This window comes from Coturnix japonica, unplaced genomic scaffold (genome assembly GCF_054131305.1).
Source record: "Coturnix japonica strain WE unplaced genomic scaffold, WE-NBRP24 Scf041, whole genome shotgun sequence".
NCBI classification, from domain to species: Eukaryota; Metazoa; Chordata; class Aves; order Galliformes; family Phasianidae; genus Coturnix; species Coturnix japonica.
Genome location: NW_028188944.1, coordinates 4,693,536 through 4,718,021, shown reverse-complemented (window position 1 = coordinate 4,718,021; position 24,486 = coordinate 4,693,536). Strand labels below are relative to the sequence as shown.

At 42.4% G+C, this 24,486-nt stretch overlaps 1 protein-coding gene across 1 annotated transcript; it reads left to right on the top strand.

The window, feature by feature from the left end:
- The first annotated feature begins 1,665 nt into the window (after window positions 1-1,665).
- Window positions 1,666-8,462, top strand: LOC146752864 (kinesin-like protein KIF20B). Its single transcript, XM_085531308.1, has 7 exons — window positions 1,666-2,889; window positions 3,330-3,468; window positions 4,198-4,320; window positions 4,717-4,878; window positions 5,829-5,993; window positions 6,628-6,747; window positions 8,256-8,462. Exons 1-7 carry the CDS (start codon window positions 1,742-1,744, stop codon window positions 8,460-8,462), a joined length of 2,064 nt encoding a protein of 687 aa, XP_085387434.1. The 5' UTR covers window positions 1,666-1,741.
- Window positions 8,463-24,486: the final 16,024 nt, after the last annotated feature.

Here is a 24,486-nt window from a genome sequence, read left to right as displayed (position 1 = left end):
TCCTCCATACTCCAAATAGTAGTGGGTTTGTTCTAATCATATGACCAAAGCTCTCATTTAAAAATTAATGACAGCAATGCTCCACATAGGAATTAAAATGGGTAGCTGATAGTCACAATGTCAGCATGAAGTTTTCGGTTAAGAAGTACTGAGTATTCAATCATTTTAAAATTTTCTTCTATTTGTGAGTATTAATAGCGTCCAATTTCAAAAAACTCTTAATATATATTCTTTAGCTATGTTAAATATACACAGTAGAACAATGAGTACAGGTATGTTGTGCTGGTTCTTTTGTAGAATTAGTTATATAAGTAGCACGAGCAAAAGTGTTTTAGGAGATGCTAGGTTATCTCAGCTTAAAGTTCAGGGTATTTACACCATTCTCTGAGCTTTTAGGTCTTGTTTCCTATGCTCTGTAATAATGCTTTTTCCCTACTTCCTGTGTAAGGAGCTTCTAGACTGAACATTACACATCTTCTCCCTAGTCTTATTTATCTTGCTTTAGTGCTTGCTTGTTGTTTTCAGCATAAAGTGTTTAGATTACTTATAAATCATATTCCCCTCACTAGTGTTGCTGGGAGCAGCAGTCAAAACCCAAAACCTGGTTTGGGGTGGAATACGCCACTGCTGTTTCTTCAGTATGACTTCTAAATCAGTTAAGGGCTGTATATAAAACTCCTTAGATGAGTTAAGAGGCTGTTTCCATGCAGTACATGTGAATCTGTATGTAGTGCAGGCTGCACGTGGGCGCTATAAAATTCTGCATTTCTGTAGTTGTAGTAATAAATGGACTGTACAAGAATCACCATTGAATATATTGTTGTGGTGACCCAATCCCTAGTAAGTCTTGACTTATATTTATTTTTTTTAATACTTAAAGTATGCATATTATGGAATGGACATAACTGGATTCTAAAGCAATGATGAAATACAGCAGAAGTCGCTTTTGATAGAAAGAAAATGCATGTGATTTTAGCTAATTGCTCACCAGTTAAAGAAAAAAACAGCCCCAAGCTAATGGAATATTTATGGAAACCTGAATCTGCAAATTTGTACAACTTTATGAGTGAACTTTATATGCAAAAGAGTAAGTGTGGACAGAAGTAGGAATCCTCATATTTTGTTTAGAGATGAACTGAATAAGAGAGACAGATATCAACACTTAAGTGATCAACTTGTCCAGGGTTTTATCTTTCTTTTGAAAGTAAGAGGACTGTGAGTTGGAATGAAATTTCTTAGAGAACTGTTTATCTACCATTTAGATGTAGATGGAGTGATTCCTGGCTGCCTTATAGGGATTGCTGAAGCACGGAAGATAGAAAGAATATAGCTGTGAATTATCTATCTCGTTCCCATGTTTCTTAAATCTAATTAGATTTTCTACTGGTGTGGAGTTGAAGGTTTGAGTAGTGCCATGGTAAACGTGTTCTTCCAGCCTGAAAACCTTTTGCTCTTAATTCTGTATAGAAATCTGAGGCACCTGATTACGTGTTCAGAGGACTTTAATTCCTTCACTAGTATCAAATACTATGTGATGTGAGGGTATGGCTTGCATATTACGACAGTGTTTCACTTAGAAGTTGCTACTTGGTGTTGTGAACTGCTATGTAATAATTATTTTAATCAATCTGAGCTACATTCCTTTTCCCCTTTTTTTTTGGTTTGTTTGTTTGTTTGTTTTACAGTAGTTGTAAATGAGAGAAAGAAAAAGAACACTGTAGAGCAAAGGACAATTGAACACATGAAACAAAAGTGCTCCGCGTACCGAAAGGAAGTACTAGCACTGAGGGAAAGAACTGAAATCTTGGAACATCATTTAGCTGTGCTTGAAGAACAATGCAGCAGAGAAAAAAATAAAAAAGAAGATTTCAGTAAGCAGGTAACAAGCCTGCGTATTCAGCTTTCTTTTTCTGAAGAAACAGCTGATGTCCTCCGTGAACAAATTCTGCAGGGTCAAGCTGACTATCGGGAAATTGCTTCTGAACTGGATGAACAGAAATCTATAAATATGACACTTGAAAACAAAAATGCCCAACTAACTAACAACATAGAAGTTGCCAAAGAATATATAATTGATAAAGTGTCACAAGTAAAAGAAATGCGGACCAAATTAGATGAATTATACAAATGTCACTTAGAGTTTCACGCCATCGGTACTGACTTTGTCAGTGTAAAGGATTCCTCAGACTGTGAAAAAGATGAGCCAGGGACATCTCAAATTAGTTCTGCATGCATTCAGTCACAGACTTCTTCCATCTCAGATCTTGTGCAGGACCTCTCCTTTAACTATAGTCTTGAAAGGATTTGGGAAGTATGCAGAAGTATTGTTGATGTTTCCTCACAAAAAAGTCAGCACATCAAAGCACTGCTTCAAGACAATGAAAACCTAAAGGCGGGACTGAATAATGCTGAATATCATAATCGTCAACTTGTAATGAAGCTATGTGAGATTACAACTCACACTAGTCAGGAAGATGATCTTGTGAATCAGTTACATGAGCAAATAGAAAAGAAAACTCTGGAGTTTGAAGAAAAGACTGCAGAAGATCAGAGAGTGATTGCACAATTTCAGGAGGAAGTTGCCAACTGTGAGGTAAAAATAAGAGAGCTTGAATATCGCCTGGAGGCTTCCAAGACAATGGAAGACAATGTGTCAAAACTCAATGAATTACTTAAAGAAAAAGAATCTATTATTGTTAATCTGGAGACAGTTACAGCAACTCTGCAGGAGAAGTCTGCAAATGCAGACAAAAAGTTTGAAGAGTTAAGTAGCAAGGAAGCAAATCTGATTCAAGAAGTTCTGCAGCTGAAAAACAGCTTGGAGCAGATGAAACATTCTCTTCGGGAAAAGGAAAAGAGTGAAATGGAGAAAGTGCAACGTATAGAATCGTAAGTAACCACTGAGTAAACTTAGAGCCCTTTGAGAATGAACTAGAGTTAAAAATAGTTAATGGGAACATCCCTTCGACTTAATGCATTTGCATGCTTATCAATGGCCAAACTACTACTTTAGGATGCTTTGGTATGCTACTTGAGTTCCAAGGGAAAACAGGAGTGTGCAAGGAAATAAAGAATAATATGGGGATTTCTGGTGGTTTTGTTGTCCATCCCTCAGAATAGCATCTGAATAATTTATTGCTTCAGAATCTGATTATGAGAAGCAAGCTGAAATTCAAAAGTAATTGTTTAAATCTTGTCACTGGTCTAGATAGATTTAAGAGTCTATTTACAAATAGAAACCAACAGGCAGGGCATGGATTAAGCTGTAATTGCTGTTTCCATGAGATGTGTAACAGTAATGTTCTTTGTCTCTTTATTTTTAACATAAGGCTAGAAAATATTCTTTCTGAGAGTTCTGCCCTTGTACTGAATTTGAAAAAAGATTTGCAGAGGAAAGAAGAAGAGTATGCAGATCTAAAAGGCAAACATTCTGATGCCGAGAAACAAATTCAGCAAGTACAAAGCGAGGTTTGTAGTCAACTGAGCTATTTTTTTCTGTAAGATTATGCTTGGCTTTCTGCTGTTAAAACTTCTCAAACTTTAACTATGAAGCTGGAAATTTCACACTAGTGTGGCTAGCAGCAAGTCTTAGGTAAAGTTGCCATTGAAGCTCTAGAGGGGACCAGAAGTTAAAACATGGTTTCGCATAGATAATGAACAGAGGAAAGTAAAGTTGGTTAGTAGTCTGGAATAAGGTTTGTGAAGAGAATAGCTAATCTGCCTCTGGAGGGGACTTGTTATTATCTCTAAGTTACTGGTGACTTGCCATTGGTATCCGTGGTAACTCCAAAGCCTAAAACCTAAGTCTTGTGAAAAAACGCTGATAACTGGGAAGAAGAATGCTATTTACTTGAAGAGAAATAGACTAATTTCCAGAGGCTCTTTAATATAAGCATGTATATTTTTTTTCTTCAATTTCAGCTTCAGTGATGTTAATAGTTAAAATTTAATTATTAAACAAGTAGATATTTTAAAACCCATTTTGCAGGATCTTAGTCTGAAAGTTTATTGGGTGTGCTTGGGGTGGAAAATTGAAGCTTAAAAATGAATTCATGTCTTCCTTGGTAACCTTGCACTTGCTGTCGTTTTCCTACTCAGCACTTGTTTGTGAATTCCTCTTTATTTAACAAAGAAGTATTTGGCCAGGTTGGATTACAGAAGTCTTTTAATGAACCGTGAGCTGTGCTTACATTACAGGTGTCCACGATGCGTTCTGTGGAGGAATCCCTCAGGAACAAGATGGAAGAACTTGAAAGGATTAATAACCAGTTTAAGGATGAGCTGGATTATAAAGACTATACTATCCAACAACTTAAACAGGTATTTTTCTTGCATCATTCATTTAATAAAAATTAAGAGCACCTTTTCCAAGCAACAGGAAAAAGGTCAAAAAAAAAAAAAATTGGAGCAAAATGAAAGTGGCCAACTGAAATTAGCGGTAGACCATGAAAGATATTCAAATAATTAGTCACTACAGAGCACTGGCAGATTGCTTTAAATACAATAATCTGCATAGTAAATACATATATAATACATGCATATAACCTGATCTTGTTGAGTGACATCACGATATGTTAATTGAAATGTCTTACCATAAACTCTTTTTATCAGCTTGAATCCTTATTTACGCTATATGAAAAACTTATTAATTCTAGTCTGTCTTAAAGATTCTGCTTGTTTCTACTGTGTATGCTTTTCTTTCAACATGAAATATAGGAGCTGGAGGAAAAGGACCATAATCTTCAAAAGTGGCGTGAGGAGAGAGATCAGTTAGTAGAAGATTTGGAAGAACAGCTCAAAACTTTGGCTTCTAATGTCATACAAAAAGAGACAGAAATAGCAGAACTGAGACAATCTGCCTTAAAGGATTCAAGCAAGGTCAGCTCTCCTTTCCTCCTACCTGATTAGCTACCCATAAATTCTGTAAGACTCCTGTACCTGCTCTTTGTATTCTGGGTGTGCTTCTGTTCTTGAACACTGTCGTATTGACATCATGTGCAACTAACCAAAAAAAGCACCAGCTTTTATTTTTGTTCTTCAGAAACAGAATTTCTGTTAATTACTAAAATTTCAATTTTTTCAGTAGTTCAGATAAGCAGATGTCAGTTTGATGCTTATGATCCTACAATCATACTGGACATCTGTAGCTTTTTCTGATAATTCACAGCATTTCCGGATCCCAAGCTAGGCTCAATACTCAGACAGTAGTTCTGTCTCAGGTTTCTTACTTTCTTTGCTTTCTCTGAGGTAGTATCTACAATGGCATGAAAAGACAGAAGGGGACGTGGAGAGAGATTAAGGGAAGCATCAAAAAGCAGAGGGGGGATGATCTCTGGAAGTTGCATTTCTTATTTCAACATCCAGCTTTTAATCAGGATAGCCAATCTAAGCCGTAGCATAGAATTTCAGAAGCTAAACAGAAGACTAAATGAGTTGTGCTCTTTTGAGAATGTTTGGATTCACTTTCTCTGAGAAGAAAGATGTTCTCATAGCAAAACTTCCCCTACAACTGCCGACTTTCTCACAGTACCGAAGATTTGGGAACAAATAAATGCTCGGGTTATTATATCTTAAGGGAGATGAAGGCTGAAGCACATAAGTAAAATAGAAGAATCAAAATATATTGTATTACAACTTCCCAGGCAATTCTGTGACTACTGCACTTGTAACCGTGACCGTACAAATCCGTGAAATGTTACTGTTCTTGAATAGTTAAGTGTTCTAGCCTGCAATTCTAAAACTGATGCTACTAAGTAATTGCAATACTGCTTGTGTGTGTTAATTCCTTTTGCCAATCCCACAACTCAGCAGTTTTTACTGTTTATTAGGATAATGCAACTGTGATAGAAGTGTTAAGAAAAGAACTGGCTGACAAAGATGAGTTTATAAAGGAATTAAAACAACGCATTAACCACAGTAGCCCTCAGTGTTTGCCAGAAATACCTTTACTTGAAGAAAGACAAAGTAGAAGGAATGACTCCGTAAATGAAAAGGTATGATTATATTTAGAGAAAGTCAGTACTTAACATCTTGTTAACCCCTTTTTGTTCTTCTGTTTTCCTAGGAGATACTGGAGCTGGAATCATTTTTCTTAGCATATAGTCCTTTAACTACATATTCAGTGATGAGTACTTGTTGGTTCTTTTTGTCTTCCACTCAAACATGAGCTCTCATCTTCTCAAAAATATTTTATTTACTAGAACACCATCTCTCTGTGTACATTATGGAACTTTTCCATGCAGTTTTCCATGTATTCGTATGTGGATGCTGAAGATTAGGCAGAGGTTTAGCCTTTGGTGTTCTAACATAGCAGCTGTGAGCGTGCAGAGTATGGGGGGAATGGATGACAAAACGACCAGCGTTACAGATTTTGTCCCTAAATAATGTCTCGCTTTCTCTCTTTTGGAGGCAGAATACTGCCTGAGACTGTTAGTGAGACCCAGTAGGGTGTATCTGAAGATCACACAATGAATAGATGTTACTACCTTCCCACACTTGTGCTGTGTTTCAGCTTACGTGTTCATGTGGCGTCTGAGCTTGAGGTTTTACACTGTAACTTCAGAAAACTCGAGATATTTTGGAGGTCTAATGCATAGCCTAATCTTTACTCCTTTTAAATATTTACAGCCTAGGAAACAACAAAGCAAAACTAAAACTGGAGAAAGTATTCCATTAAGATGCAAAGCTGAAGACAATTATTTGTCACGTCGATGTACTAGGAGCCTCACTTCATTAAATGAATCTGAGGTTAGTATGAAACTTCAGATCTGAAAATGTTGTGATTGTATTGCTTTTGATAAGGAATGAGTAGGAAAAGATCTCATGTTCTCTAAACAATTCCCAAGTTTTAATTTATTTATCCCTTTCAAGGTGATCAGATCACCTGTTTTTATAGCCTTTGATAGGAATAAAAGCTGTTGAAACAATTGTGTGATGCATTTTTGTCAGGTGCTGTTGAAAACTCTCCTCATGTTAATGCTTATGAAGTGGCTCATGATTAGATAAGTTACTTGGAAAAAATTCATGGAGCCACTGAAACGGGCACAGCAAATTGAACTTATTTTCTTCCTCTGCAGGATTTCTGGATATTGTTTTGTTAGCAGTTGATGTTAATCATTCCTATATAAGTTTTTAATTGCTAACTTTCATAAAATAGCAGTTACATATATTTTAAAAACAAAGTATTTATTAACCAACTTAATTCTTGGAAATACAGTGGGTGGTGATACTCCATTCAGATTCTTAGCAGAGCCTGATAAAGTGGCTCTGACTACTTTTTGTCTTTCTACAATCTTTGGTAACTTTTTGAGAGGAAGAAGACTCCCCTCAGGGGGTCGGAACAGTGTAAGTAGTAAAAGCTGCTAGTCTGTGTTTGGGACACTGGAGTTTGCTAGTTACTAGCAGCAGTAGAAGCAGCCATCTACCATTTTCTGATGTCCCCAGCAGCCTGTCTTCCATGTGTTCAACCAGCATCTGAACTCATTTTTGATATGCTAGCTGAATTCCTGCCATAGAGAAGGAGGAGTCCAGGTGATCTCCGTTCTGACTTTGTTGTTCCTGTTGAGAAAAACAGGATTGGGTGGATTGTGGACAGTAAGTGCTGCTGGGGAAATGCATACTGACATTTCCCTGTCACTTAGCTGTGCATTTGCTGCCATTTGACCATGAGCAGGTACATGATAGCCTTCAGCTTAAGTACGGTGTCATTGCTTGAATGTCTGTATTCTCTCCAGGGAAAAGATAGCAATGGAGTTCTTTAATGACTTGTACTGGGCTTGCACCTTGCCAGCTGGACCTTACTTATGTAAATAACATCTCTAGTGTAGAAGAGGAAGGGCAAATTCCCTAAGATTAAGCTGGAAGTTAATCGAACACTTGAATCAAATGCTCCTGTTCCTGCCCAGTTCTGACGCAGCAGAGTTGAGATGAAGAAAATCGTGTCAGTTCTACCACCATTCTCTATTAAAAAAAAGTGTAGTTGTCTGTGCCCTTGAGAAAAAATGACTTGTAAAGTATCAGGCTCAGTTTAACATGGAGAACTTTTTTTGTGATCATAGATTGGAAATAATTTTAAATGTAACAAGTTCTAGGAAAGAAGGGTAAAACTCTGCTGTAACTGAAATAGACTCCTTCTGTTACAAGTGTTCTTACAGCAGGAAAATCGAATGCTTACATATCCTTTTCCAGATGCTTTATAGCTTTTTAATCTCATGGCTACCTTAACACTTGCACTTAAAATTCTTCTGTGCTATCAGGAGCATTTGGAAACTGTCCTCGACTCTTCTGGAGTGTCCGCAGAAAATGGCAAAACTAGTTGGTTCCCAAAACCGGAGCTGGAAATCCCTCTGACACCTCTGCAACCTGATAAGATGGAGATAAAGCAGCACGGCAGCATGATACCTTTAGGAGTGAAAATGCCTAAGGCAAAAAAGAAAAGAAGTGATGACATGGATGAGGTATGACCTAGACCCAACAGAAAACAAAATATCTGATGCCTTTTTACCATTCTCATTTAAGCATTAAAAAAATGCTATTTCTACCTCAGTAAAGTAGTTGAAGAATTTAATCAATGAACTGCTTTAATGAACAAAACTAATAGCCAAGCTCAGTGATAATGGTTTAAGAGAAGGGAATTTCTCTTAACTCCATTGTGTATTTTCTTTGAAACCTGTAGACATAAATCAGCTTTTTAGACATCATGAGATGTCTAATACTGATATCTTAATGTCCTGTTTTTATAATTGAATGCTTATTTATTATTTGATTTACAGTGGAATAGTTACCACTAGCAGATACTTCCCTACTATTAGCAAAAGTGTTTAAAGTGTTCACTTTTGTGACATCAATTGTTCTTTCCAAAAGAATCATGGCTGAAACTTGTCTTATTTTCCCAGGATTTTGTGAAAAGTGAGAACACGAAAAATACAAAATCTGTCATGGCTTTTAATTCACCCTCTGCAAGTGACGAGAAAATGGTTGGTTTTTGTTCTAGTTTTGAAGCTAGCTTGGGACTTCCTGTAATTGTGTGGTCACACGAAAGAAGCAGTGTCTTATCCTTATGTGTATACCTGAATGGGAATCTTACATGCTTATGAGCTCTTCCTATTAAATTCCATAAGCTAACCAAAGGGCAAGTCAGTCTGTCCCCAGAGCGTGTAATGGCTGTACTGTGTAATGATTTGGAGGGAAGGATATTGCACACTGAATAGTTGGGAAGAGAAGCTTTAGTGTATTATCGTGTGCTTTTGTAAGTGAAGCCCTTGTATTAAACTAAGGTTCATATCATTAATATGCATGGCAGTTATTAAAAACAGATGTTCACATGTGATAGCAGTATCCTTGGCATGGTCAGAGTATGAGTAGTAGATTTTTCCCATCTGTTGTCTTCTGTTTTATATGTTTGTTTATTTTATGTAATTAGAACAGCTTATGTAAGAAACAACTCCACAGCTTGGGAGCTACTTTTAAAGAAACTACTGCCTTATTAAGAAACTTTAAGAAACGTATGCCTTGAAATAGCTGAGATTTTGACAACTCCCTGAAGGGTATAAAATTGTCTACATTACTTGCCGTTGTGGTATCATCAGCATAATGAACAGAGGTGTCAGTAGTAAAGCTCAAAATGTCAACTTAAAATAACGTTGAACTAAAATGAAGTTTAAACAATGCTCTTGTTTCACATGTTCACATCTCTGTTGAACAGAAATCCGGAAAAGACTACTTCCTGAGAAAGCGAGTACATGCTTCAAGACTGACTAAAAAGAAGGATGAAACACTGCAAAAAGTTGGAGATTTTATTCAAAGCTCTCCTTCTATTATACACTCTAAAGGTTGGTGTAGAATAAGTTTTATTCCATGTTTTCTAGACATTGTAGAATGGCTTGTTTCTGCTGTAGGCTATTGATGTATGTGTTCTTAGAGAACTTGTCTGCCATGTTAAGTTGTCTTGTCCTTTGATTTATGAAGTAAATGCATTTATTCATCTCTTCAGAGATTCATTATTACATTTGTGAAAACCTACAAGTATACAGAGAAAGTTGGTTCTGTCTTGTGCTTCTGTCAGCACGAAAGTTAGGCCTGTTGTTTAACTCCTGCTGAAGTTTCTGACTTCCAGCGACTTCTGAGCCATGATTGTTTTTCATACTCCATTTTAATGCGTGCTTTAAGCTGCCGTACCTGAACCTATAAACTGTTTCAGCTATAGAAGCAATAAAGAACCTCGATGAACAAATGCAATTTCTGAGTATTTTCACTTAAATTTTACGTGTCATTTATAAACCAAGTTTGTTACGAAGCTTTTTTTGCATTCAGTGATTTAAAGACTCACAAAACCAGTAAGTTGATTGGTTTACGTATCAAAACAAATTTCTTCTAGCCAAGAAGCTGATGTCAGCAGTAAGTTCTCCTAAATCAAACGAACCTGTGTCACGGGGTTCTCTCTAGAGCTCACTCCGGGACAGTGGGCACAACCCGGGGCAGCAGGAACAAAAGCCCCCCCCCGCTTTTTTTTTCTCTAGCGGCAATGCGGCGCGGCCCGGCGCGGCCCGGCCACGTGCGTTTAGGGAGACGGGGAAGGGAAGGGAGATTGCGATTAGGTCTAACAAAAAAAAAATGAGGGAGGAAAAAGGTGATCTGAGAACGAATGGCAGTTTAATAACCTAATAACACTAAACAACAACAAGAGAGTCTCAACAAAGAGAATACCAAGTCCCAAATCTCACCGATGGAGCTGTGGAAGGCAGGAAGGTCTGACCACGTTGTCTCCTCGCAGGGAGCCGGTCCAGCAACCCCGTCCCCTTCCTCACTTCCCTTCCGGTGCCCCTCCCCACATGCTCATTAAGGCAGTTCACAGAAAAAAAAACTTGTCCCCTTTACTCCCATTATGAAGCATGGTGTTCTGATGTGGAATACCAACACCAACCAAATTGCAAAACCATAACATTCCACCCCTTATTACACATCATCACATCATGCCTAACTTTTATCAACATATAAACAGAACAGTAGATAACATGCATTACATATGTACATACAGATATATATATATATATATACACACACACATGGAATCACAGGCTGCACTCCCCCAGCATCAAGTTTCCCTGTGGCACACACTGAACATCCCCATCCTTCTGCATCACCCACCAGGTGCACCCAGGTCCCTGTGCAAAGACAGTTCCACGGAGGGGCCTCCCCTTTCCAGAGGCTGGAAGGACCCAAACTGCTTTTCCCAGCATATTCTTTACATGCACCACAGGAACCTTGTCTCCCTCCACGGTACGCAGGGAGTTGGACTGTGTAGGGCCGTCTCGGTTGGCTGATCCTCGGGTGTTTACCAGCCAGGTGGCTTCCGCTAGATGTTTCTCCCAGTTCTTAAATGTTCCACCACCCATCGCTTTCAGCGTGGTTTTCAGCAAACCGTTGTGGCGCTCGATCTTACCAGCAGCTGGTGCGTGATAGGGGATGTGATAGATCCATTCAATGCCATGTTCTTTGGCCCAAGTGCTCACCAGTGAATTTTTGAAATGAGTCCCATTGTCTGATTCGATCCTCTCTGGGGTGCCATGTCGCCACAGGATTTGTGTCTCTAGGCCTAATATGGTGTTTCTGGCAGTGGCATGGGGTACTGCATATGTCTCAAGCCACCCGGTGGTTACCTCCACCATGGTGAGTACATAATGCTTACCATTACGAGTCTTTGGCAAGGTGATATAATCAATCTGCCATGCCTCCCCATATTTATACTTTTCCCATCGCCTTTCCCCCCAGAGAGGTCTCATCCTCTTGGCCTGTTTGATCATGGCACAGGTGTCACAATCATGGATGATCTGCGCAACAGCGTCCATAGTTATGTCCACCCCTCGGTCTCTAGCCCACTTATGTGTTCCATCTCTGCCTTGATGGCCTGAGGTCTCATGGGCCCACCGAGCTAGGAATAACTCTCCCTTATTCTGCCAGTCCAGGTCTATCTCAGCCACCTCAATTCTGGCAGCTCGATCTACCTGGTGGTTATTTTGTTGCTCCTCTGTTGCTCGACTCTTGGGCACGTGGGCATCTACGTGACGCACCTTTAGGACCATATTCTTTATTCGAGCAGCAATGTTCTTCCATAGTTCAGCGGCCCAAATAGGTTTACCTTTCCGCTGCCAGTTGTTTTGCTCCCATTGCTGCAACCACCCCCACAAGGCATTGGCCACCATCCATGAGTCAGTATAGAGGTAAAGCACTGGCCATTTCTCCCGCTCAGCAATGTCTAGGGCCAGCTGGACAGCCTTTACCTCCGCAAATTGACTCGATTCTCCTCTTCCTTCTGTGGCCTCTGCGACTTGTCGTGTGGGGCTCCACACTGCAGCCTTCCATCTGCGATGTTTCCCAACAATGCGGCACGATCCATCAGTGAACAGGGCGAACTTCTTTTCGTTATCCGGAAGTTCATTGTACGGGGGAGCCTCTTTGGCGCGTGACACCTCTTCTGCTGGTGGTGCTTCAAACTTTTTACCTTCGGGCCAGTCCATGATCACTTCTAGGATCCCTGGACGGTTGAGGTTCCCCATCCGGGCCCGCTGTGTGATTAGTGCAACCCACTTACTCCATGTGGCGTCTGTGGCATGGTGAGTGGAGGGAACCTGCCCTTTAAACATCCAATTCAGCACTGGAAGTCGAGGTGCCAGGAGAAGCTGTGTTTCGGTGCCAATTACCTCAGAGGCAGCCCGGACCCCTTCATATGCGGCTAAGATCTCCTTTTCAGTTGGAGTGTAGCCCTCTTCCGACCCCCTATATGCTCTACTCCAGAATCCTAGGGGTCGGCCTCGGGTCTCATCTGAGGTTCTCTGCCACAAGCTCCAAGTGGGACCTTTCTCCCCAGCAGCCGTGTAAAGGATGTTCTTCACATCCTGTCCCATCCGTACTGGCCCCAGGGCCACAGCACGGGCTATCTCTTGCTTGATTTGCTCAAAGGCCTGCTGCTGTTCAGGGCCCCACGCGAAGCTATTCTTCTTTCGGGTCACCTGATAGAGGGGGCTCACAATGAGGCTATAATTTGGGATGTGCATCCTCCAGAAGCCTACCACACCCAGGAAGGACTGTGTCTCTTTTTTGTCAGTGGGCGCAGACATTGCAGTAATTTTGTTGATCACATCAGTTGGGATGTGGCGACGCCCATCTTGCCATTTCACCCCAAGAAACTGGATTTCTTGGGCAGGGCCCTTCACTTTGTCTCGCTTAATAGCGAAGCCAGCAGACAGGAGGATCTGGATTATTCGTTCTCCTTTTTTAAAAACCTCCGTCGCTGTATCACCCCACACAACGATATCATCTATATACTGCAGGTGCTCTGGAGCACCGCCCTGTTCCAACGTGGCTTGGATCAGCCCATGGCAGATGGTCGGGCTGTGTTTCCACCCCTGGGGCAAACGATTCCAAGTGTACTGAACACCCCTCCAAGTAAAGGCAAACTGTGGCCTACACTCTGTGGCCAAAGGGACAGAGAAAAATGCGTTGGCAATATCAATGGTGGCATACCATTTTGCCTCTTTCGATTCCAGTTCATACTGGAGTTCCAACATGTCTGGCACTGCAGCACTCAATGGGGGTGTGACCTCATTAAGGCCACGATAGTCCACTGTCAGCCTCCATTCTCCACTGGCTTTGCGCACTGGCCATATGGGGCTATTGAAGGGTGAATGGGTCTTACTAATTACTCCCTGACTTTCTAGTTGTTGAATGAGCTTATGGATAGGGAGCAAGGAATCCCTATTAGTACGGTACTGTCGTCTGTGTACTGTTCTCGTGGCAATTGGCACCCGTTGTTCTTCCACCCGCACTAACCCCACAGCAGACAGGTCCTCTGATAGGCCAGGCAAATCAGACAGCTGCTTAATACTGTCTGTTTCTATAGCAGCTATTCCAAAAGCCCATCTGTATCCTTTGGGGTCCTTGAAATGTCCCCTTCTTAGGTAATCTATTCCAAGTATGCAAGGAGCCCCCTGGCCAGTCACTATACGATGTTTCTGCCAGTCTCTACCAGTGAGGCTTATCTCGGCCTCCAATACAGACAGTTCCTGCGAACCCCCAGTCACCCCATGTATATGTATCCGTTCTGTCCCTTCGAAACCTGAGGGTATCAGGGTGCACTGGGCACCAGTATCCACCAGTGCTTTATATTTTTGTGGTTCTGATGTGCCAGGCCACCGAATCCACACAGTCCAATACACTCTATTATCCCTTTCCCCCCCCTGGCTGAGGGCAGGGCCCCTCTATTGGTTGTCTGAGGCGGTAGAGGCAACCTCAGTAGTGGCTGACCTCTTTTGTAATTTTCTTACCCGTGCTCGCAGTACAAAATTGGGTTCGTCATGCCACTTCTTCATATCCTCTCCATGGTCACGCAGGTAGTTCCACATGGCACCACGTGACATAGGCTCACTGCGGTCCTTCACTCGGACAGGTGTGCGTTTGCGTCTGACAGCTGAGACTGCCACAGGTTCACTGTGGTTCCTTGCCGCAGACCAGCTCTTCTGCATGTTGTCCTGTCTTCTCTCCATTTGGTCCATTCTATCCACCATTTTACAGATGGCTGCGATGGTGGTACGGTGTGGCAGTAGTGAGTATTCGATATTTTGCAGTGAAAGGATGAGCTCAAAAATTTCAGGTCTCCTATCCAGCTCATCATACCTGTTAGAGTTCATTAATAGTACACTGGAATACTTCACTGGTGCTGACCGTATGAGTTTCTTGCATATTTCCGGAGTACCGCTCACCTTTTCTGGGTCATGGTAATCCTCTGGGTCCCCAGGGACAAACGTGGGATCGAACAGCATTTCTGCCACAGCCATTTCTCTCAGGTACTGGATACCTTCCTCAGCTGTACTCCATTTTTCCAGTACAGGCTCCAAATCACTTTTGAGAAGACAGGTTGCCTTTACAGCTGATAGAATCCTCTCCCAGAGATTGGCGACTCCATCGAGACATCTGCTGATCCCTCTATCAATAGATGAGTCTCGAGCAATGTTTCCTAATTGACGAGCCTCATCGCAGCTTAGGGACATGCAGGAGGCCCCATTGTCCCAACACCGGAGCAGCCAAGTGACAAGGCGTTCACCTGGGAGTCGGGCAAACTCCTTTCTCGCACTTTGGATTTCAGTAATTTTCAGAGGTTTACGAGTAGAGGAAGCAGTGACTTTTCCCTCATCATCACTATCTTCTCCGCGTCTGTTAGTCTTCTGAGTTGCCTTTCTCGGTGGTTTTGGGGAGGGTCCCTCACCAGGATCTTCCTCTACTTCCTCCATCCGTTCCAGGCGTGAGGGCACACGTTCCCATCTCTGGCCTTCATCGTCACTATCTTCTCCATGTCTGTTAGTCTTCTGAGTTGCCTTCCTTGGTGGTTTTGGGGAGGGTCCCTCGCCCGGATCTTCCTCTACTTCCTCCATCCGTTCCAGACGTGAGGACACACGTTCCCATCTCTGGCCTTCCACTGGGGCGACTGACACTGATGCTGGTGCTTCCTGTGGTCGGCTGGGATTAACTTGTTGCCTTCCCCTTAGGATTTGGATCTCATTCTCGAGACTCTCTATCTTTTTCATAAGCCATTCGATCTGAGATCCCCCTGATCTCCCACACTCACTCAGGGGTTCTATTAATTTCCCAAGGTCCCTCTGGTGTTCAGGGGTGAGATTACCTGATACTGGGGGTCCCGATGCTTCTGGCCCTTTTCCTGAGTCTCTCTGCACTATTCTTTGCAAGTCTCTCTGCAATTTATAGTAAACTACTACAATTAGAGAGACTAACAACACAGTATTCCAATTGACACCCCAGTCATACTTAAGGAATTCAGAGCATTCGTGAGCCAGTTCAAGCACGGTGCCTGTGATGTTCGTTACTCTGGAAGGGAGCCAGGCAGATATCTCTATCCCTGCCAGCCGTCGGATTAATAAATCTACCCCTACCCCCAACATCAGGAAGTCCTTAAGCCAGGACCACAGGAACCTAGGGACTATCAGTCCTACATACAGCGCTGCTGAAAAAAACCACCTAATTACTGCCCAAAACATTGCCCTGAGCTCTGCCCGCATTCTCCACCAAAAATGTCACGGGGTTCTCTCTAGAGCTCACTCCAGGACAGTGGGCACAACCCGGGGCAGCAGGAACAAAAGCCCCCCCCCGCTTTTTTTTTCTCCAGCGGCAATGCGGCGCGGCCCGGCGCGGCCCGGCCACGTGCGTTTAGGGAGACGGGGAAGGGAAGGGAGATTGCGATTAGGTCTAACAAAAAAAAATGAGGGAGGAAAAAGGTGATCTGAGAACGAATGGCAGTTTAATAACCTAATAACACTAAACAACAACAAGAGAGTCTCAACAAAGAGAATACCAAGTCCCAAATCTCACCGATGGAGCTGTGGAAGGCAGGAAGGTCTGACCACGTTGTCTCCTCGCAGGGAGCCGGTCCAGCAACCCCGTCCCCTTCCTCACTTCCCTTCCGGTGCCCCTCCCCACATGCTCATTAAGGCAGTTCACAGAAAAAAAAACTTGTCCCCTTTACTCCCATTATGAAGCATGGTGTTCTGATGTGGAATACCAACACCAACCAAATTGCAAAACCATAACAACCTGAAAGTCTCGAAGAAGGAGAGACCAAGCCAAAACGATGCAAAAGGAAGCTGTATTCCACTGTCGTTTCTGGCCCTCTAGATATACCAGCTTCTTCAGTAAGCGATTATACTGTAGTCTTGGCTTAAAATAAACTACTAAGGAGTCCAAACAGACTGGAGGTTTCATCTATTTGCAGGAGGAGGTTGAAAGTACTGAGGTATTTCTTTATTCTACCAAGTCATTCTTGTTGGTCTTCCTGCTGTTCTGTTTTAGTTTGTCCTCAAAGATCTCTGTGTTTGGCTGGCTTACAGTTTACTAAGTAGGTGATGTAGCAATCACGGAGATGTCTTCTAATTTGGAATCATAGATAATTTCAGTGTGTTGGAGTGGGATTATTCTACTACATGCTTTTCTAGAGCACAACTTAGACAGCTTTTTAGGTATACTTAAACTATGATCTCCTGTCTAAGCCAACTTGCAAAGGATCTGATGTGCCAGTTTCATGACTCTGTCGGCAGCTATTGTGCTAAGAACATTCTTGCTCTGTTGGAACTGCATCTTTTAATTATATTAGAGTCCTTTTTCTGTTCAGCATAGTGATCATTTGCCCATACTGTAATATCCCTCTGAATTTTTTGATGATTTGACGAATGATAGGGGCAGAAACCAAAATGTTATTTTTTTTTGTTAGAGGATGAAGAAGATGAGACAATTTCTTCTCTCACTGTAGTTCTGAGAACACGGAACTGAACCGAGAACTGAAATTCTGGGCAAGTCATAGCTACAGGGATTGAGGCTAAAAATGTTTTCTGAACGCTTCATGTTTCACAAAACAAGTATTATAATACTCTTTTGAAAATAAGTATTTCAAAATGAAAGCTGCCTTCAGGCTTTCCCCAGATGTGTGTGCTTTTTTAAGATAAACAGGATTTTGTACATTCTCCATATTTGTTCCTTGTGATTAATCTGCATTAAAATGATCTCGGTATCCCATATTTTTCTGAATAAAATATAATAAGCAAATTCCATTCTGAAATCCATTTAGGGGATGAAATATGTTTGCGTGGGTCAAGAAGAGCTTGTCAGTCTTGTGCAAAAAGATGAGTAACTTTTGAAATGTTTTCTTCAGGAATCTGAGGAACAAAAGAAGGAAAGTGATCATCTGATCATCAAGCGATGGCTGAGATCCAGAACAGCTAAAAAACCTTGAAGAAGCATGTTTGTTCCCCTTTCTCAGGACATACTTTTATTGTATTATTAAAACTGGTTGTTAATAAACAGTAACAGTTACTCCGTTGTGTTCTTAAATTTGTATATAGGTGTTTGTTGCAGAACGGCAGGAGAAAAGCAGATGACCACACCTGTCATTGACATATGATCAGCGAATCTCATTTATTCCTTGGCTGCGTGTACCTTAATAATACGGCTAATTAGCTCATACATATTGCAAAAGTGGAGCTCATCATTGGTTCCCAATTACATACTATCCCCGAGTATGTTAACAGCTTGTTGTTATCAACTGAAAGCTACTCCCTTGCTGAGTTCCCAGAACCATGGCTACTTTCTCACCATCCCAGGGCATCCTGTTGTTCTTGCTGTCCTTGCAGGTGTTATGGCTGCTTGCTTAGCTGCACCATGTTTACGACCCTTCTCAGCTAACTAGCTGTAAAAAACACTCTCTACATTTCCCCCGTTTTCTTTTAGGCTGAAAAAGGGTTTGATTTAACGACCGATTAATCATATTTAACAAGCAGTTCAGTTCATTTGTTCAATCAGTTCTCATGTAGTTTTATCCTGCTTCGTAGCTGCTGTTCTGTGAACTTCTCATCTGGATCCATGACGGACGCTCCGTAGAATTCTTCTTACAATACTGCCTATAGAATAGCAACACTACTTAAATTAATAACATAACTATTATAACTCAATCAAGGCCTCGATTGACAATACTCTAAAAGTGAAAAAAGAGACAAGTCAAATACAACATAACAATATTACTGTTAAACCCACTAAAAAGAACAAACATGTTTGTACTGCAACCTAAGTTTCTGTAACCTGAAAATAAATCCATGAGGGTCCCATTGTGTTAATGTGTAACTGATCAGGAAAAGTCTTCAATTTTCATATACTCTGATATATTGATTTTAATGACCACTAAAATTTGTGCAATAAATGCTTTTAAGATGCTCATAACCATGCTCTACCGACTGAGTTATCCGGGCTAATAATTGATTAATGATCGTGCAATTTTATGAAGTAGCATGTCAAATAGAACCAATTTTAGAGGACAAATGTACTAAAGTATCACTAGGGGCTAATTAATAGGCTAATAACATAATAACCAAACAGTACTAAAACATTAAAAGAGCTATTCCTGTAGATTCTAGTATTGATTAGATCAAATCCGGTTTAATACACATCTGATCTATTACTAAAATAGAAGAAGCACACAACATCTTAGCTAATGCCTTAAATTCTAAATCTTGAGACTGCATTGGTAAAACAGAAAATCACACACTATGTCAAACTATTACCAATATTATCTATAACACAGCAAGTTACAAAGCAATATCACTAAGTAAGAAACACACAATTACAATTACTATGAAGGCTGGATGCTATTTTCTGCCTTCAGATGAGACCGAAGATATCATTCTGGAACCCACATAGGGCCAGTCCCTGTGGAAATACGAGCATATTCACAACCCCAAGTTGTCAGTGGTAGGGAACAGTCCCAAAGTCCTATGGCCATATTCCAAACATTAACCATAGGCTGTTCCTTTAGCACTGGGGAAGCCTCAAAATGACGATCCACACAAGCTGTATCTCTATGAACACGATTCAAAAAATTCAGCACAAGCAAAACAAGCAAAACCTTGCACAATACTTCTTGTAGTGTGTCTCCCATATTCCCCCTTTTTTGTTTAATAATAATAAGAATGGATTTCAATGTTTGATAAATGTGCTCAGTGATAGCTTGTTCAGTGGGAGAATGAGCAATAGCTGTAGTATGTTTAACACCCCCTTCTTGGAGGAAAGTTTGAGTGGCCTTAGAGGTATACGCAGGCCCATTATCTGTTTTTGTAGTATGTGGGATTCCCATAGCAGCATAAGCAGATAACCAGTGTTTATAGGTGTCATGACTGCGTTCACCTGTATGTGTTGTGGCAAATACATAAGAAGAATGAGTATCTATTGTTACATGTGCATATTTTAGATGGCCAGATTCAGGAAAGTGAGTGACATCTGTCTGACACAGTTGAAGAGGTGCTGTGCCGCATGGATTTGTCCCAATTTGAGGCAAAAAGATATCAGTCAAATTATGTAGCTGGTATTCAGTCATAAACATGGTGTATCGCATAAGAGAGAGGATCATTCTTAACACAGTTTTTCAGTCGTGAAGGGTCATAGCGTAACTGTCACTGTTTGCAACCAAAATGTTGTATGTAAAGGCTGACTGAACTCCATATGTTCTTGCTGACTCCCTTAGCTCCTTCACTGCCTCATAAGGCAGGGATTCCCAACGGGGGACCTGATTCGGCTGATACAACATAGGAAAGGCTTGCAATGTGTCAGCATCACCCCTTAATATAGTATCTTTTCTGCACTGCTCTAAGACATCACAGTACGCTGTAGGGAAATTTGTCCTTCCTGCTCCCTTCAAAGTATCATCAGGAGGAAATGCGTCCGATTCTCTTTCTGGATCTACTGGGACCGGGGTCACAACGATCCACTGGTTTTGGTCCATCCGTGTCTTCAACCACGTTATACACGGGCTGCACAGACGCAGCCACGCATGACGAGGGGGGGGCGGCACGGCGAGGCGCAGAGAACGACGTGGGCGGAGCAGAGGGCGGGGGCGCGATGAGCAACGTAGGCGGACTGAAGGGCGGGGGGCTGTAGAGGCCGACAATGCGGCGAGCGACGTGAGGGGGGCAGCAGGCGGCCTCTGGCTGGGAACGGCTGGTTGTGTCGGAGCGCGGCCGCTGTTCTTTCTCCCGCTGGGCTGGAGGTTTCTTGACCGGTGACGGCAGGTGACGGTGTTGTGGTTGTCCGAGCGGCAGTTCTGGCACCACACACCGACAGCTTGGCAATTCCGTCGCAAATGTCCCTTAACGCCGCACCGGAAACATTTAACAGAAGTGCTTGGGCCTGCACTGGTTACCGCAGACGCTTGTAAGGGTGCAAGAGCTGCTGACACTTGATTCTGAGAAGCCTCAGCCTGTGCCTTTAATCCTGCCCCTAGCTCTTTAATAGCCTCAACTATGAAAGCCTGAGCCCCTGTGGGAATGCTTGATAATCTGTGTAACACCTCCTCTATTGTCCAGTTACTCCTCAAAGTACTTAGAATGCCACGAGCTGTAGCATTACAATTCTGAAGTGCACAATGTTTTAGCATTATTTCCCTCATGTACTCTGGTACTCCAGCCTTCTCTATGGCTCCGGCTACCTTATCTAGAGGCGCTCCAAAATCCTCATTTCTTCCCTGCTGGGAAGAAACTTGTTTAGCAGTATCTTCACCCTGTTCATCAATATACCATGAGAAAAGACCTTTCATCTCATCTCATTTGATGTATGTATGTTGCAGAATGGCGGGAGAAAAGCAGATGACCACACCTGTCACTGACATGATCAGCGAATCTCGTTTATTCCTTGGCTGCGTGTACATTTATAATACGGATAATTAGCTCATACATATTGCAAAAGTAGAGCTCATCATTGGTTCCCAATTACATACCATCCCCGAGTATCTTAACAGCTTGTTGTTATCATCCTGAAAGATACTCCCTTGCTGAGTTCCCAGAACCATGGCTAGTTTCTCACCATCACAGGGCATCCTGATGTTCTCACTGTCCTTGCAGGTGTTATGGCTGCTTGATTAACCGCACCGTGTTTACGACCCTTCTCAGCTAACTAGCTGTAAAAAACACTCTCTACAGGACCCCACAGATTACCTTCAGAATTCAACAGTTAGTTCTGTTTCCTTTCGGAGTGCATAACAACCTGAGCAAATGAATTGAATGACGTGGCTTGTTAGTCTGGTACAAACTCTGCTGTACACTGGAACTTGGTCCATTTGTAAGCAAGACTTCGTCTATCTCTGCAGGACAGCAGAAAACCCTTTGTGCTAATCATGATGCCAAGAAGCAGAATGCAGCAAATGGCAGATGATCCAACTGCTTCAGGTGTTCATTGCCTTAAAACTGCAAATACTTTTGGACTTGTAAGAGAGCTTGTAAGCAGAACGGAGCTCTTAAAGCTGTCAGAGATTATTTCTGCACTGTTCAATTCTATCTGCCTAACATACACAGGATCTCAGAACTGCGTTGCTTGAACTGGTGGAACTTGCTGAAGTGAACTGGGATGAGCAAGTTTTAGAACTTAGTCAGAGTGCTGTAAAAAATGGATAATCTCATGAGTATTAAGGTACAGGATTGCTATTTCTGCACTGAATTTGTTTTTATTTTACATGGCTGTGATCTGAAAGTTGCTTGAAACGCAGGCACCTGGGCACTGTTGTGTAACTGAATTTCACACATGATAGGTCCTGAAATATCCTGGAATCTAAAACTCTGACTTGTTTTAAGTCTGCTGCTTGAGTATAATCAGGGTCATAGTGTCTGTGTGCAGTGTTTCTTTCCCTGTAATGCTCCACATCATTTCATTTTGGGAATATTGAAGGAAATGGACTATGTGCCATAACTGTTGTTAGAACAAAGTATGTCTGGTGTGATCTTATGCATAGGTTCTGTAACTGCTCTTCACAGCTCAGGTGTTTGACCTTCCTTTTGGTGAAGCGATGAAATACTGCTGGTTTCTATTTGTGCTTCTAGGCACCTTGAAGCTCTTAGGAATAGAACAATTGTCTCCAGTTCTTTTCAGTGATATCAGTAACAGCTCGAGTGCTGCTGCCCACTAGGTAGACCCAAAGAAGCAGATTACAGTGAAACAATACACGAGCTGGACCTGCACGAGGATCACTTGCAAGACAGTGGCTCTGTTGCTTGAAGCCTATTTGCTTCTTCCTGACGCCACTCTATTACCAAATATCAACAACCTTTCATGATTCAACTTGCAAACGTTTGACACTAACCCTTGTGTTTCTATGCCTTCCTAGGTGATTCGAGCCCTTGTCAACCCCAAAGATCCAAACCAAGTAGTGATGTGCAGTGTGTTTCCATCAATGGAGAGTTCTTATTAAGCACGAATCGCTGCAATTCGGATGACAGCCTTCCACATGGTAACAGTGATGGACACAAGGGGCTCATCCACGTTCATGCTCTCATATCTCCTGGCTCTGCTGAAGCTCCTGACCTGAGCCTGCCAGACACAGCAGTCACCTGCCTGGATTGTGACCCAGCGCCTTTGCAGTGCTGCCCATCCCAAGCACAGCCCGAGTGCCCCAGCAGCAGCACCACCATGCAGGAGCAGGTCAGCATCAGTGAGGTGAAGCTGAGCATCTTAGATGGGGACTTAGAGTCAGGCTGCCAGTCCCAGGCACCAGGCAGCAGCACCAGATCTGAGCCACTCTCATCTTGACAAGAGGAGTCCCATCTTCACCCTTGACCTCTCAAGCCCTCCTGTCTTTTATTGAATAAAGTCACTCTCATGCTCACTCATCGCCTTGACTGCATTCCGAGTCTTCATTCACAGGGATTGGGATGAATGCAACAAACAGCAAGGCAACTCAGTTTGCAATGCTATGGCTGTGGGTTTCGTGCAGGCAGAGCTCTGGGTTCCCATTTTGCCTGGCTTTGGGATGTCTGCAGCAAGATCTCTACCATTTTGTATGGGAGCAAATAATCTCTAGCATCCAGGTTGCTGCTCATGATAATCCCAGTCTTCCTGGCTGTTCCTTTGTGATACTTTTCAAAGCCTTTTGATACTCTCTGATGCCTTGGCTGCTCCCTAACACCTCTGTCCTCCTGCCATGTTGACTCACGTCTCCCACTTTTAAGCTGGCTTTGCAGATCATCTCCAGCCCTGTCATCATCACGCTGAAGCAGGAGGTGCTCACCTGGCCCAATGTCTGGCAGTACTGCTTGTTCTGCAGATGAGCAGCTGCCTCCTCATCTCTTCAGCTACAGTAGTTTTTCTCAGGGCAGTCAGATGCAGTCATGCTCCTCTGGATTTGGTGTGTTAAATCCATGCTGCATGGCAGCAGTCAGTGCAATACAAAGGTGTTCTGTGTGCCACAGCATTTCTCCAGGGGCTGCCAAAGGTAGAAGCACAACACAGCACCATCCTTCTGACAGTAATGTCTGTGAGTGTTAGACATGTGAGCACTGCATCATCCCCAGCGTGTCAGTGCTTTTCCACACCAACCTGACTCTCACACTCTGCACTGAATGTAACTATGCTCTTGTGGAGACAAATGCTTTCCGTCACATCCTCCATCCCTGCAACCATTTGCCGGTAGGCAGCTCTTGCAGAAGAATCAAGCAGCAGAACCTTTTGCTCACCCTACAGCATGCAAATGCTATGAAAGCAGAAATAACCTGGCATGCTCTGGGTCTGCAAGGCTGCACAGATGGGAGAGGTAGATTGTGTTTTTGCAGTGGAAGTTTCCAGTATTTTCAGTACACAGTGTAGGCCCTAACTGAATGTATAACCCTCTTGTAAAACAGCTGTATAAGTAGTTTTTGCACCAAGAAAGTTGCTGAACAGAGTTAAGTTCAGACTGGGGGCATTCTGACATGGGTAGAATTGAGACAAGCACAAGATAAATACACAGGGTGGGTAGAGCCCAGCACAGCACAGAATGAATGTACTGACTGTTGGAAACATTGCCCTTCTCTGTCCGCAGAAAAGTACAAGGCAAACCTAAAAACAAGAGGTTGGTAATTGACCTTATATGGAAATGAATCCTAGCAACAGTCTGGAGGAGTCTGTGAGCCTGTGATGCTC

Coding starts and splice junctions, on each gene's coding strand:
- LOC146752864 (XM_085531308.1), top strand. CDS start 1,742: ATGAAACAAAAGTGCTCCGCGTACCGAAAGGAAGTACTAGCACTGAGG. Junction 3,469..4,197: donor TTCAGCAAGTACAAAGCGAG/GTTTGTAGTCAA, acceptor CTTACATTACAG/GTGTCCACGATGCGTTCTGT. Junction 4,879..5,828: donor CCTTAAAGGATTCAAGCAAG/GTCAGCTCTCCT, acceptor ACTGTTTATTAG/GATAATGCAACTGTGATAGA.